The sequence below is a fragment of the Alternaria arbusti genome (genome assembly GCF_024043155.1).
Source record: "Alternaria arbusti strain BMP 1465 chromosome Unknown scaffold_1, whole genome shotgun sequence".
NCBI classification, from domain to species: Eukaryota; Fungi; Ascomycota; class Dothideomycetes; order Pleosporales; family Pleosporaceae; genus Alternaria; species Alternaria arbusti.
Window position 1 is genome coordinate 3,757,902 of NW_026249941.1, and position 13,189 is coordinate 3,771,090.

General features: G+C 53.1%; 6 protein-coding genes across 6 annotated transcripts; 3 read left to right on the forward strand and 3 right to left on the reverse strand.

The window, feature by feature from the left end:
- Positions 1-398: 398 nt before the first annotated feature.
- J4E86_001363 (uncharacterized protein) lies at positions 399-1,334 on the reverse strand (the record flags this gene model as incomplete). The annotated part of the gene is made up of 1 exon (XM_051441932.1): positions 399-1,334. One exon carries the CDS (start codon positions 1,332-1,334, stop codon positions 399-401), a length of 936 nt encoding a protein of 311 aa, XP_051308103.1.
- A 522-nt stretch (positions 1,335-1,856) lies between these two features.
- Positions 1,857-2,480, forward strand: J4E86_001364 (uncharacterized protein; the record flags this gene model as incomplete). The annotated part of the gene is made up of 2 exons (XM_051441933.1): positions 1,857-1,944; positions 2,146-2,480. The coding sequence occupies 2 exons, from the start codon at positions 1,857-1,859 to the stop codon at positions 2,478-2,480; spliced, it is 423 nt and encodes a 140-aa protein (XP_051308104.1).
- A 993-nt stretch (positions 2,481-3,473) lies between these two features.
- J4E86_001365 (uncharacterized protein) lies at positions 3,474-5,413 on the forward strand (the record flags this gene model as incomplete). Its single annotated transcript, XM_051441934.1, has 5 exons — positions 3,474-3,480; positions 3,530-4,028; positions 4,086-4,696; positions 4,742-4,876; positions 4,926-5,413. 5 exons carry the CDS (start codon positions 3,474-3,476, stop codon positions 5,411-5,413), a joined length of 1,740 nt encoding a protein of 579 aa, XP_051308105.1.
- Positions 5,414-5,552: 139 nt separating this feature from the next.
- SMD2 (mRNA splicing protein) lies at positions 5,553-6,057 on the reverse strand (the record flags this gene model as incomplete). Its single annotated transcript, XM_051441935.1, has 4 exons — positions 5,553-5,595; positions 5,644-5,901; positions 5,954-5,986; positions 6,038-6,057. The coding sequence occupies 4 exons, from the start codon at positions 6,055-6,057 to the stop codon at positions 5,553-5,555; spliced, it is 354 nt and encodes a 117-aa protein (XP_051308106.1).
- Positions 6,058-6,799: 742 nt separating this feature from the next.
- J4E86_001367 (uncharacterized protein) lies at positions 6,800-10,687 on the forward strand (the record flags this gene model as incomplete). Its single annotated transcript, XM_051441936.1, has 3 exons — positions 6,800-6,911; positions 6,965-7,118; positions 7,174-10,687. The coding sequence occupies 3 exons, from the start codon at positions 6,800-6,802 to the stop codon at positions 10,685-10,687; spliced, it is 3,780 nt and encodes a 1,259-aa protein (XP_051308107.1).
- Positions 10,688-10,916: 229 nt separating this feature from the next.
- J4E86_001368 (uncharacterized protein) lies at positions 10,917-12,404 on the reverse strand (the record flags this gene model as incomplete). Its single annotated transcript, XM_051441937.1, has 2 exons — positions 10,917-11,063; positions 11,100-12,404. The coding sequence occupies 2 exons, from the start codon at positions 12,402-12,404 to the stop codon at positions 10,917-10,919; spliced, it is 1,452 nt and encodes a 483-aa protein (XP_051308108.1).
- Between the last annotated feature and the right edge of the window lie 785 nt (positions 12,405-13,189).

Here is a 13,189-nt window from a genome sequence, read left to right on the forward strand (position 1 = left end):
GTATTACCAGCTGAAGAAACAGAAGAAGCAGAGCTGAGCCCAGCAGAGCGAGAGCGAAGACAAAAGCATTATTTTGTGACGCAAACTAAAAGACTTATGGGGAAACAGTGGAGGAGTGGGTTTGACTGAGTGTGGCGGAGATGGAATGGGTTGTTTTTGCATTGCGTGGGCGTTTGAGGTATTGATATGTGGGAGGGCTTTGGATGCTCTTTTGCTTGTATTCGGGGTTGGGGATAGGATGAATTAACGGCATTATGGATTGGGTTGGGATGGAATGGGGATACCAAAAGCTAGATATCGTTGAGTAAGAAGTAGTCGGGAGGCAGTGGTGTGCGTGGATAGCATGCCACGGTAATACATTACTTGAAGAATTGTGTGTCCGTCATTTATGTGAGAAACTACGCATGCCACGACCTAGTCTTATCGTCCAAACCCGTAACAAACCCAACAACCCTCCTCACAAGATCCTGCACAACCTCCTCCGGATCCCCATCAAGATTATGATGTGCACCCGGTATCACACCCCCATCTTGATCATCCACAACACCGCCGTTTTCCCGTATTATTCTCGTCCAGCGTTGGAGGAGGGCTGCGCGGTCGATGCTCCCGGGGACGTAGGGGTCATCGGAGCCGAGGAGGAAGCAGACGGGTGTTGTTGGTGGTATGCGGCCGAACGTTGTTGCGAAGTGTTCGTCGGAAAGGTCGCTGGAAAAGTAGTCGTCGTCGCCGCCTTTGGCGAGCAGGGAGTATGCGCGGTAGGCGTTCAGGGGGCCGCCCATATCTTTGAAGACGGGATTGCTTTCCGGCGATAAAACCTCCTCCCCCTTCCCCGTGTCAATCATGACCTTCGCCGTCGCAATCGCGTTGTCGAGCTGTTTCCTCCTCTCCCCTTCTTTGTAATAATCTTCCCAAGCCTCCCTGTCACTAACACCTCCCTGTAGTATTATGCCGTCTACTTTGTGCCTTCCCTCTGCTCCCTTTCCAAGCAAGTATTCCATGATATCCTGACAGCCTGTCGAATGCCCCATAAGCACAATTCTCCTCTCCGGCCGCATTTTCTTAAAATATGCCACGCATTCCCCTAGTTCAGTCGCGTCGCGCGCTAGGCTGCCGGTGCCCCAGCCGCTGTAGGAGGAGGTGAGGAGGACTTCGGCGAGAGACCAGGTTGGTGGGAGGGAGGACGCGATGAGCGAGGGGTACGGAACCGTGAGGAGGCCGTCTGTAAGACCGCCTATCCAGAGGATGGTGTTGTAGGAGGACGAAGGGTGCGTGGAGGCGTGTTCGAAGGCGATGAGGCCTTTGGTGTATTTGTGGGCGGTGCCTGGGTGCGCCATCTTCGCGTTGATGTTATTTTATAGGATATGGACGCGGGGCTTGATATCTTGAAATAAGTATTCCGAAGTTGAGCAATGCGTCGCGGAAATTGAGAGATGAGACGAATGGCGTGAGGACGCGATGGCTGAAGCTCGACGCGACGGGTTGGTGGGGGTGTAGATCAGAATCTTATCAGATGGTGGGGTAGCTTCGAAGCGTCCATGCCGAATATACTCCGCAAGCCCCGACTGCCCTTCCAGTCTGGCAGCCATGCACATAGCTCTTGCTTTCCCATTCTCTCATCGTGGTATTCAGCCCAGTTCAAGCCGAGCCAGGTCGCCTTGGTCCTTCGTGACTTTCAATTGCCGCTTTCGAAGATGCGCTCTCCATGTCGGATCGTCTTCGTTTGTCAATTTGCCCAAGTTACGTATAATATCTATCGTCAGTCCCGTATTTGCTGCTGCTGCTCTTGGATTGTGAGGCGAAGCACCCCAGAAGCTTTTGAGATATTTGATTTGTACCATTGTTTTACAATGCTCGCAATGTACGCGATGGGTTTTGTGCCGCTTTTCTGCTTTGAAGGCTCTGGTCTCGGCATCGACAAGCCGGTTCATGGTGCTTTCCTCAGAGGTATGTATGTGAAGACACGCCGTAAAATCGAGTGTTTGTAGGACCGCACGCGCTTCTGTGTGTAAATCCGAGCCTTTTGCCTTCGAAAAGCCCATGGTCATGTCACTTCTCATGATATAGTCTCCAGACGTCTAATCGTATGTGACGTCACAAATGGTGAGGTAGATGTGGCTTTTCTTCAACTCTGTTTCGCAAGTATAGCACTGGAGATCAAGGTATATGGCCTTTCTACCCCTAAGAGATACAGCTCTTTCTACCTCAGCTCTCAAGTAGTCCAAAGAGTAAGACCTGTGCGAGCACAGCTCGAGTGTAGAGGAGCATTTGCGTTCCTGCCGTGGGCGACAGAGCATTTTCCCGATGAAGCGCGTATCTTTATGGACATCTGCACAATAGACGCACCAGATGCCCGGTCGTTTGTGGGCTTCTCTGTAGAAGTCGTCTCTCAGAAGCCGAAGATAGACGTCGATCTTGGTATCGCCGACTTTATCTTCTGGAACAGTGATGGATGGGAAATTTTCGATGAACTTGGCGCCTGACAGCGCAAAGCAAATCTTCTCGGTGTGATCCAAGTACCCCCGGATATGGGCTAGGACATCGTAAGGAAGGGCGTATAGTGGACTTCTCTTTGCATTGATTTTGTAACGTTCCTCAGCGCACGAAATGGACAGCTGAGACATGATTGCTGAGGGAGGCAAGTAGTGACTGTACGTGTGAGGCTACATTAGATATTGAGATTCTTTCAGGTGTGTGTGTGCGAGTTCATGTGGCTCCGCACAAACTTCGTGGTAGCGAAGGTACCATAGCCAGTCGATGGCTGAGGCACTCAAGGCGTGTGCCATTTATTAACACTCTGGGCACCGTCCCATACCTGCGATGGCGACCAAATGGTAGGAATGAGTGCGTCTCGCCATCTCCTTCATAAACGCAAGGGCTTTGTGCCCAGTTGACGATCATCACGGCGGCAATCGGTCATTCATGCCCAATGTCGTATTGTTGGGTAATGAGCTCTGGGCACATAGGTGAGGTCCGATCGTCGAGTACCGAGAGCGAAAAAGCAAGCATGGCCGCATACAAGAGCTCCAGCCCCCGGACCTGTCCCATATGAGGCTTTTCGTAGTCGTCGATGCTTGGTGTAGGAGTGGTCGGAAGACCGAAACTTGGTACGGGATCACCCAGAAGAGGAAGCCGGCACCTATGTTTGCTGACATCTCGGGGTTCGGGGGAAGGAGCGACCCCACAGAAACGCGAAGCTACCCCTCACGCATCTGCGCAACCCCACTTAGAGCACTGGAGCTCTCCAAATGCCTGGAAACAAGACGGAACGCGGACGCGTTTCCGTGTGGCCACAGGCTATGTCGGCATATGTCAAATGACACGAAGGAATGGTGGAATGATTGCTTGTCGTCGGGTCGGGTATTGAAGGTTTCTTGGTCTTTCGTCATGCCACTTTTGCGATTTCCATCCGCTCTGTGTTCCGTCGTTCTGCACCAATTCGCGCACTCCATTGAGCTGGACATATAGTAATCACAATGTCATGTATGCATTCCCATCAAAACCTATGCGATCAAATAGTTAACGTACTCAGCGAGACACTTCATCCACGACCCGACACACCTCGTCAACACCGCGCTGCTCAGCATCCCTCAGACGAACCCATCCGTACAATGCGACATCAACAACAAGATCGTCTACCGCAAGAATGGCGCATCGCAAGTCAGCATAGTTTCCGGAGGTGGTAGTGGTCACGAACCCTCATTCGCATCCTTTGTCGGCGCGGGCCTTTTATCCGGAGCAGTCGCAGGTACCATCTTCGCTTCGCCAAGTGCAGAGCAGGTGCGAAGATGTATCTTGCATCGCATTCAAAAAGACAAGGGCGTCCTCGTGATTGTAATGAACTACACTGGCGATGTGCTGAACTTCGGCATGGCGGTGGAGAAAGCGCGCGCTGCTGGTATTGAAGTCGACATGGTGGTGGTCGGCGACGATGCGGGTGTAGGGCGCGCAAAGGGAGGAAAAGTCGGGCGCAGAGGTATTGCCGGAACAGTGCTGGTTCAAAAGATTGCTGGAGCGCTCGCTGCTAAAGGGTACGGACCGCACCAATTTCGTGCCTGTCAGGACGATGATCACTGACGTCAGCGTAGAGCGAGTCTCAAAGACGTAACGCAGATGGCCCAGCTCGTTGCAGACAACACCGTCTCGATCGGCTCTTCACTGGCTCACGTCCACGTGCCAGGTCGCCGAGAGGCAGAGGAAGACGAGCTGGCTGAAGGCCTAGTCGAGATTGGAATGGGCATCCACAATGAAGCCGGTTCAGAGCGCAAGAAGATCGATTTACCTGGTCTTGTAAAGACGATGCTGTCGCACTGCTTGGACGTCGCCGATCAGGACCGAAGCTTCTCCAAGATCACCGACAAGGACGACGTGGTGCTACTGGTCAATAACCTGGGAGGTGTCAGTCCACTCGAGCTAAGCGGGATCACGAACGAAGTCGTCGAGCAACTCGCAGACAGCTTCAAGATCAAGCCAGTACGTATTCTAGCTGGCACCTTCATGACCAGTTTGAACGGACTGGGCTTCTCCATCAGCTTGCTTAGAGTCGCGGACGCTTCCATGCTCGAGCTGCTCGATGCGCCTGCTGAGGCAAGTGGCTGGTCTGCGGCGATTAGTAGCAGCACATGGGCGAGACGCGGCGAAGCGAAGAAAAGCGAGGAGCAGGTAGACGAAGAGGACATCCAGCCAAGTGATCTGAGAGGTAAGTACCTGCAGAGCTGCGTATGACACCCGCTAACTTGAGTAGTCAACTATGCTCAGGCCAAGTCAACCTTGACAGTTGCGCTGAACAGACTCATCAAGGCTGAGCCAGACGTCACCCGATATGACACAATAGTTGGAGATGGCGACTGCGGAATCGGACTCAAGCGCGGCGCAGAAGGTAGGCTATCATCACGTGTGCATTGATGCCTGGCGCTGACACCCAACAGCAATTCTCAAGATGCTCGAAACGGCAAAGGAGACAGATGATCTGCTGATCCTCATGAATCACATCATTCAAGTGGTGGAACTGGCTATGGACGGCACGTCAGGTGCAATCTACGCCATCTTCTTGAATGCGCTGGCGCATGGATTGCGACAAAACGCGCCCTCGTCGCCACAGCCTGTCACACCCGCAATCTGGGCCAAGGCCCTTGACTCATCGCTCAAGGCACTGGGCAAATACACTCCTGCCAAACCCGGTGACCGAACGCTGATGGATGCCCTCTATCCGTTCGTTGAGACGCTGTCTAAGACGGAAAGTATCGACAAAGCGGCTGCGGCGGCACAAGGTGGCGCGCAAGGGACGAAGGGTATGAAAGCGAGCTTGGGGCGAACGGTCTACGTTGGAGGCGAGGGTTTCCAAGAGGTTCCAGACCCTGGCGCGCATGGCCTCGCGGAGCTCCTACTGGGCCTGAGTGACGGTTTGAAGAAGTAGAAGTTGGGGTATCGTTGTTTGATTCGTTCGGTGTTCCTCGCCGATTTCGCGACGGTTATGTAACTTTTAATTCATTCCAACTCCATTTCGTGCGCTCGATCTGGCGCTACCGTCCCAAATCCCCAGTCCTTCCAAGCTCTTATGATAGCAATACAAGAATTACCGAGTCGCCGCGTAGGAACCTATAAAAGTCAGCGCATGCGCAAATGTAGAGTGTAATTTGAACGCACAGCTTGGAGATGAAGCGGTCCTTGTTGACCTTCCTTCCGTAGCTGCCGTTGGCTAACCGTGGAGTCTCGGTCCACATCTCTTTCGCGTTCTCGAGAACCATGTTGCAATGACGGTCGAAAGCCTTGACACGTGCGAGGATCTTGCGGTTGTTTCGGCACGAGATCAGGACTTGTGTGCGCGAGCGGACGGCGGTCTGGAGGATGGAGAGGGGGCCGGTAGTGAGCTCGTGTTCTTCGACCTGAGCAACTTCGTACTCGCTAGGCAGCAATGTCAGTACAGGAACTGTTGTGGATTGGAGGGTGTACGTACGTCAACTCCGAACGCGGCTTGGACAGAAGCTCTCTGCGCAAGGTTAGCTCATATAGCGGTGAATGTGCTAGCAGTAATACATACTGAATCTTTGCGTCCACCATGGTGTCGTTTTGTGCAAGGTAGCAGGGGGGGATTTGCTATATGGGGTTGGGACTGTTACAGGTTAACTTTCCAGCTCTCGAGCTTCTGCCTGCGAATTTTGATACACGCTGCTCAGGGAAGTAGCGCGCAAGGATGGGGCCGCGCAAAAGATATGCACAGACCAGGAGCGGAAAGACTGACCTAGTTTTAGAAAGGAGGAACACCACGGCAACGCGCTTGGATGAGGTGGATCGGTCGGCGACGATATGAGGCAGGGCGATGAAGTGAGCGAGCTTGGCAGAATCGGATCTGGAGCTACACTTTATCCGCGGTCGAAGCCAATCAACGCGTCGGGAGTGGGGCTGAAACTTTGGCACGGAAGGTGCGTCACGCGTCTTTGTCCTCCCCGCGTTAGCGCGAAGCGGGTAGCGTCAAACCTCCGAGCTCGTGCATGCAACTTCACTTTCACCACACGACCTCTTTCACGACGCCCTCTACGTTCCTTCTCTCTGCCACTTTACGCGTGCTGTTGCCTAATGCGGATTTATCTACACGCGAAAATATTTAAAGACCCGTTTACCCCGCCAATTCGTCTTCCTGTCGCTTTTAGTCTCGCTTCTTAGTTCACCTCGAACGCGTTCGCGATGATCGCACGCCAGCCACCGATCGCGATATAACATAGACCACCCCGTCGCCCCCGACAACCTTCTTCTCTCTTCTTCATCACGGCCCGCCTATCCTTTGTCAATCTCATAGGCAGCCATGTCGACGCCCTCAAGTACCACGCCGGATCCTGGTGCGATGCAGCACGCGCCCACACCGTCCGCTGCCGAGGAGAGCACAATGGACGAAATCCCGCGCAGGCAAATGCGAGGCAAGCACATCTGCTCATTCATCACGACTTGATCTAACACAGCTGCACCACAGTCAAAGTACTTTACACGTTCGATGATCAGAACAAGTCAAACTGCCTGGCCCGTCTGCCAAGCGTGCTGAACGTGCCTGTCGTATCGCTGGACGAGACCACCGAAGTGGGAGTCATCGAACTCAAGACCTGCATTCAGGCTATTGTGACTGCAAGGTGGGCCGACTCCTGCGCTTATTGATTAATTGAAACAGCTTGCTCACTGTCACAGCCCCGAGCTCGTAGCCAAACTAGGCCACGACTACACCGTATACGCTTACGACTTCTCCGAGTACGAAACGCCGCTGGTTGGTCAGGGCATGCTATCATGGATCCTCGCTTCAGCATCGCCGACTCCCAATGCCCCCGCCAAAGATTCCCAAACCATGGTCACCGGTCGCGTGTGCAAGAACATTCTTGGCATCTTTTCGAACGGAATCAAGGAAACCCTGGAGGTCAAACTGAAGCTGGTGCCTGTTCCGACATGCATGCAAAAGGAATATGTCGAGAACATGGAGCGGTACCACAGCCTCAGTCAGCTGATGCCTGAAGGGTTCGATTACAACGCCTGGTCCGACTTTCTCAAGGAGAACCCTGCATTGGGTCACCTGGCCCAACCCAGCCCATACCCCGCACAGCCTTCGCCACGTCCTTCCATTGGTGGTGTTGAGCCCTTCCACCAGATGCTTACTCGCCAAAGCCCGTCACAAGAGCCACCCCGGAACGACTCTTTCTACGATCAGTCGAACATGTCGTTCATGTCTCAGCCGACTAGGGCTTCCAGTCCTGCTATGAGCACTCTCTCATTCCATCACTATCAGTACAATCCACCCTCCCGACCAGCGTCACGGACCTCTGTCAGAAGTGAAGGTGCACAGCCGACTCAGCAGTTCCAGTTTAGCGATCCTTATGTCATCGAGCCACAGGAAGACGGACCTCCGAAGAAGAGGGCACGGATTACGCAGACCACGAGACCGAGGAATACACCGCTCAACGCCCACAATGATTCGCTGCGCGTTACAGCGAGCACAGCGGCATCCGTCCGCCTACTCAAGCCTTCTCTCAGCAATTCAGGAGCCGCCTCAGATATGGTGCCCCGTGCGCCAACGCCTCGCCCCGGTGAAAAGTTTAGTCAACGAGGATCACGCCGACCACCCGCCCCTAGTGCTTTAAGACATGGATCCATGGATGGAGGACGACCATACGTGTCTCCGTATGAGAGTAGCGTCTTCTCAGACAATGCGATGGAGTCTGCAGATGAAAGAGATGGAAGCCCAGGAGATACTCCGATGCCGTCATCCCCGCCAATCGCACCAGTCCGAACCACATCGCCCGATGCCTCAAGCCCTGACCTCCCAACACAACCTCCAAACGATTCCGGTTTCGTTAGCGACATGCCGGCTAGTCGAGACGGCGATAGTATGGATTTTGAAAAGCTTTGGAATGGACAATCCCAGGATCATCGTCGCGAATCTGTCACACAGCCAGTCACGCAAAGTATTGAGATGGACATGACTGCTCATACTTTTGACTTCGACACCATGGACCAGGATATCTTCAACTCGGTTTATTTCCAAGGCAACGACGCGAATGATGACAGCGATTTGATCGCGAGGCTGTCCATGGTACAGCAGGATGACAACCTCGAGGACAAGAACGCTTTACAGAAGTCACGAGCCACGGTATCGACTGCCGGCTCGCCTGATGGCATGATGTCACACATTTCTCCGACTGCCGAGAGCGAAGCGCAAGTCTACAGTCGTTCCGCTACCCCAAATCTCCCACCGAAGCAGACAAAGCCGTCCAAGCCGAGAGGACTTCCAAGATCACATACATGGTCTGGAGCAGAGCCCATGTCTGATGCGCCCACGCCCTCCGAGTGTGGCTACCCACGAAGTGGATCCGGCGCGAAGAGGAAGAGGGTTATCAAAGACCGGCTGGACGCGGCTATTCGGAAAGGCGAAATGCCACCACACTGTGTGAACTGCGGAGAGATCGACACAGTCACATGGAGAAAGGCCTACACACGCGTAGAGAATGGCACACCTAAGGACATTGAGCTGTCTACCGATACTGCTAGCACCGACATCATCGCATACGAAGTGATTGAATCATCCTCTGAGGACGCTGAGCCGAAGTACCGTATCTTCAAGAACAACTTGACGCGCGAAGACAAGGACATCATGGCTGCGAAGTCTTCTGAGGCATTTGAAGAACTCAACCTCTGTAACCCATGCGGACTCTGGCTTATCAAGAAGTTTTCGATGAGGCCGCAGAAGGTATGGGATCGTGCTGCGCGTCTCGCCAATCGCAAGAGGCAGCAGAAGGCGGGGTCACGCTCCAAGTCTATGACTGGTGGTGATGATCTCATGTCCGACGCCATGATGCCAGAGTCTGACGCTGCTATACCAGCTGAGCAAGATCAAGCTGCTTCATCCATTGACAGGCCCGTTGATGGAACAATGGCACCGCCAGCTGTCGCACCCAGCAGGGGTGAGCTCGACCCTGAAGAAGCTAAAGCTGCCTTCGAGCGAGCCATTGAGTCAAGCCCCGCTGGCGTTAGAGGGAGCAAAACTTCTCCTATTGACATTGACCAAGACCTTACACCAAAGCCTACAAGGCGGCTACTTTTCCCATCACCTAGAAAACAAGGTCGGCGTAAGACGCTAGCCGACCCACCTCCAGCCCCCGTCGCTGCGGCTCCAATTGCCACCCCAATGTATGTCCCTGACGATGACGCACCCAAGAAGCCCCGTTGCCAGCGATGCAAGGAGCTTAAGAGAGGCTGTGACCGCGAACGACCGTGTGGACGTTGCGCGAACGCTGGTATAGGACACGACGGCTGCATTCCGTGCGAGTCAAAGACTATGTGGTACTTCAAGCAGCCAGTGGCGCAAGTGGCCATCGTCGACCAAGAAAATCCGGATAAGGAGAACTGCCCACCACCTCCTGCCGCAGAGACAGACGATCTCGCACACCTTTTTGAAGACCCTGCTTCTCGGAAACCTACGCCAAAAAGCACGCCTAAGAGGGACCAGATCGCCCAAGATCCTCTAAAGACCCCTACTCCAAGCACGCGCAAACGTGTTGCTCTGACGCCGAGACGAGGTGCAGGGAACGGAGAGGCGCCTTCAACGCCATCCCGCAATATCCTGAGTCCTCGTGTCACCCGTTCGACAACAGCTGCACCTGACACACCGTTCACCCGCCAGCTCAATGCGCTTCTATCCGACCACCCGATCTCGTCGCCTTCCCAGACTATCGACTTCTCGGCTTTTCCCACATTTACAACACCCGGTCGCAGTGATGCTCAGTTTAGCGAGTTCCTGGCTGATGACTTTCTGTCCAGTGACATGCCTGTGAGCAGCTCGCCGTCGAAGAACGGCTCACTCGGACTGGGCTTTGACCTCTACGAAGACCCCAACACTTCTACTGTGGGCCTGTGGAGTGGCGATAACATATTCGACAACGAGACCATGATGTTGGACATGGAAAACGGCTCTAAACGCGGAAGTGTTGACGGAAATGCCGGTCCGGATGCCTCTGCATTACTCAAGATGAACGTCGGTGGCATGACTGTCGACTTCGCCGCCATGATCGAGGAAGTCGTTGGCGCTGCCAACAAGGAGGCAGATATCAACGAAGTCACGAGCAAAATCCTAGACGCTAGTATCAAGCTTGAGCCCAAGAGCCCAGAGGACGAGAGGGAGGATATGGGGAAAACACCCGAAGAGCCCACGGTTTGAGGCTGAGGGACATTCACGGCGTTCACGATTCTGCATACCCCTTGTCACACTTTGTGACTTTAACGGCGTTTAGCGATTTGCAATAACACGGCACGAACACATGAGGAATGATTGGCTTTTTGTATACTAGTCCATAGATGGTTCAGCAAGCCTTGCTTCCAGCAGGCAGGCTGCGAACGAACAACGAGCGTGGAACGCGCGTCTTTATATACCCAATGAATACTTTAGATTAGACACTCTTGCTTTTCCTCAGCGGAGTGTACATGTCACCTGAAGTGCTGGCTTGCTTGGTGCGAGGGCAGAACCGAATAGATACCCCTTGTGCTTCGAAAGCATTCCCAACCTCTTTAAGAACCTTCGAAAACGCCCTCCACAACTTCGATTCATGTGTGGTGTGTCGCAACACACGTACCCCTTTAAGTAGCGGATACTTCTGCGCACAGTCCATAGCTAGACTCATCAGTGCAGCCTTCGGACACCTAAAGTACGGCCATGTTGGTTCGTACATATCGAGGTCAAGCCGACGTATACCAGGCGGAAGGGAGTTGAAGATTTCGTGCTGTTGCCGGTCCGAGTTCGTTGTTTCGTCGCGATATAGGGTTACTATATCCGTTCTGAGGTACTCAAGGTTGCGGACTTGTTCTAATCGTAGGCATCCTGCCGCAGCTGTATTGTATATGTTGGGCTCGTGCGACAGTCTGGTCTGCAGAGTGAGGCTCTCCAACGATTTGGAATGCTCCATGATAGCTCCAAGTAGGGTAGGATAGTGTAACGCTGGTACTCCGTATCCGTTGTGTTCGTAGATGGCTCTGCTTATTGAGGGTTCGGTTCTGGTTCCGGCGAACGTCAAGCCGAAGTCTTTGAGGTTCTTGATACAGCGCAGGATCATGGCGACATGCTTCGAGTGGATAGCGCTATTCTCGATGTGGAGATACTCGATAGGTGAGCTTCGTGGCGGGATCGTTGCCAGCTGTGCGCATCGTGCCAAGGAGGGATTCATCGGTCGAACGACTCCGTGATTGAATCTGTCCCTATCCACGAGTTCGCCTTTGAAGCTCAGTGTACGTAGAGCTGGTAATCGAAGGGCATACAAAAGCGCTTCTAAGTCCACGTCTTGATGGCCAAATCGTAGCGTACGTATGTTGGCGAAGCGCTCGGTAAGTCTGGGATCGGGGTATCGCCTCAGCGTGGACCATAAAGATGGCCCGTATTTGCCGTCGCTCATGCGAAATCGGAAATCCGTGTCCATAATTTCCAGGGCTTCTACCCGTGGAGTGAGCACCAAGACTAGAGTTAGTGCGGCACATTTATCCCTCCAGTCGCTAGACTTCCAGTGCGACGGGATATTGGATGTTTTGAATACCTGTGCGAGATTTGGTGTACTCAACGGACCCGACAGCGTCCTGTACCATCCTGGAGTTTCGCTTGGCCTTTTGTCCCATACGAGTCGCTTGATGTGTGTGACTAGAGTGGGATCGTCCTCTAGACGCTGAACGAGCTTTCTGCAATGAAAGTGATCGGTCTCGATGGTTTTGTAGAGGTAAGACTCTGTGAGTCGATTGAACTGGCGGCTGGTAGCGGATAGAGAGAGGAGAGTCTGTATGGTGCCGGGGACGTATTCTTCATCGATGCCGGAGCCGACTTCGTCTAGGATTCCGCAAAGGAGTTCTTCGGGAAAATTGCTCAGGCTGCACTTAGACAGCTTGGAGTTCGACATGATGAAAGAACAGGGGTTCTGTTCTTGACTTCTTGAGATTGCGGATGTATTATGGCAGTTTTGCTTAATGGTGGTGACCGAGAGAGGGGTTTGTGAGTTGTGAGATGGATAGGTATGAAGTAGAAGTAGAGAGTATTTATAGGGGAAAGTCTCTTACAAAGTTGTCACATAAAATTCTGCTCATATGACCTACATGAATATTCAAACTTTGGTTGTGTGGTCGGATGTCAAACTGCCGTCTTCTTACTGGTACTTTGAAGTTCCTATGGAAGCGATGAGGGAAACGTCTGGAATGAACAGAGTGCGCCATTAACTCAGACTGCAGCCTGGTCCTAGTTCAGATTAGTCATCAAGAGTGTACTTTGGTAAACGTTATGATTGAGATAGCTTTGGTGTTGTTTGCTGGGGTGTCCGGCGTGTCACCGCAGTACCGTGGTTATAGGAAAGGTCCACCATGCTGGGCTAAGTCGAAATCCTCTGCGAATGACAAGATCCTGTTCATGGCAGACGCTTAATTTTCGTCAGTCAACCAAAGTACATCCTGATACAGGTCGCAGGGTGTGTAAAATAGGTATGCCCGCACGCTAACTTAGGAAAAACCTAAGCACCCTAGAACCTACGTTGACGTTAGGCCACTTACATTGCAGGTCTTTGTCTTGATGTAGTCCGCAGGCCTGTTGAGTTTTTTTCTTGTATGAGCGCCCAGGTGCCCGGGCAGATCGAACCACGTGATGGCGTTGCCTAATCGCGTTTGGTGACGTAAGTCTTGGCAGGGTATGTGGAGC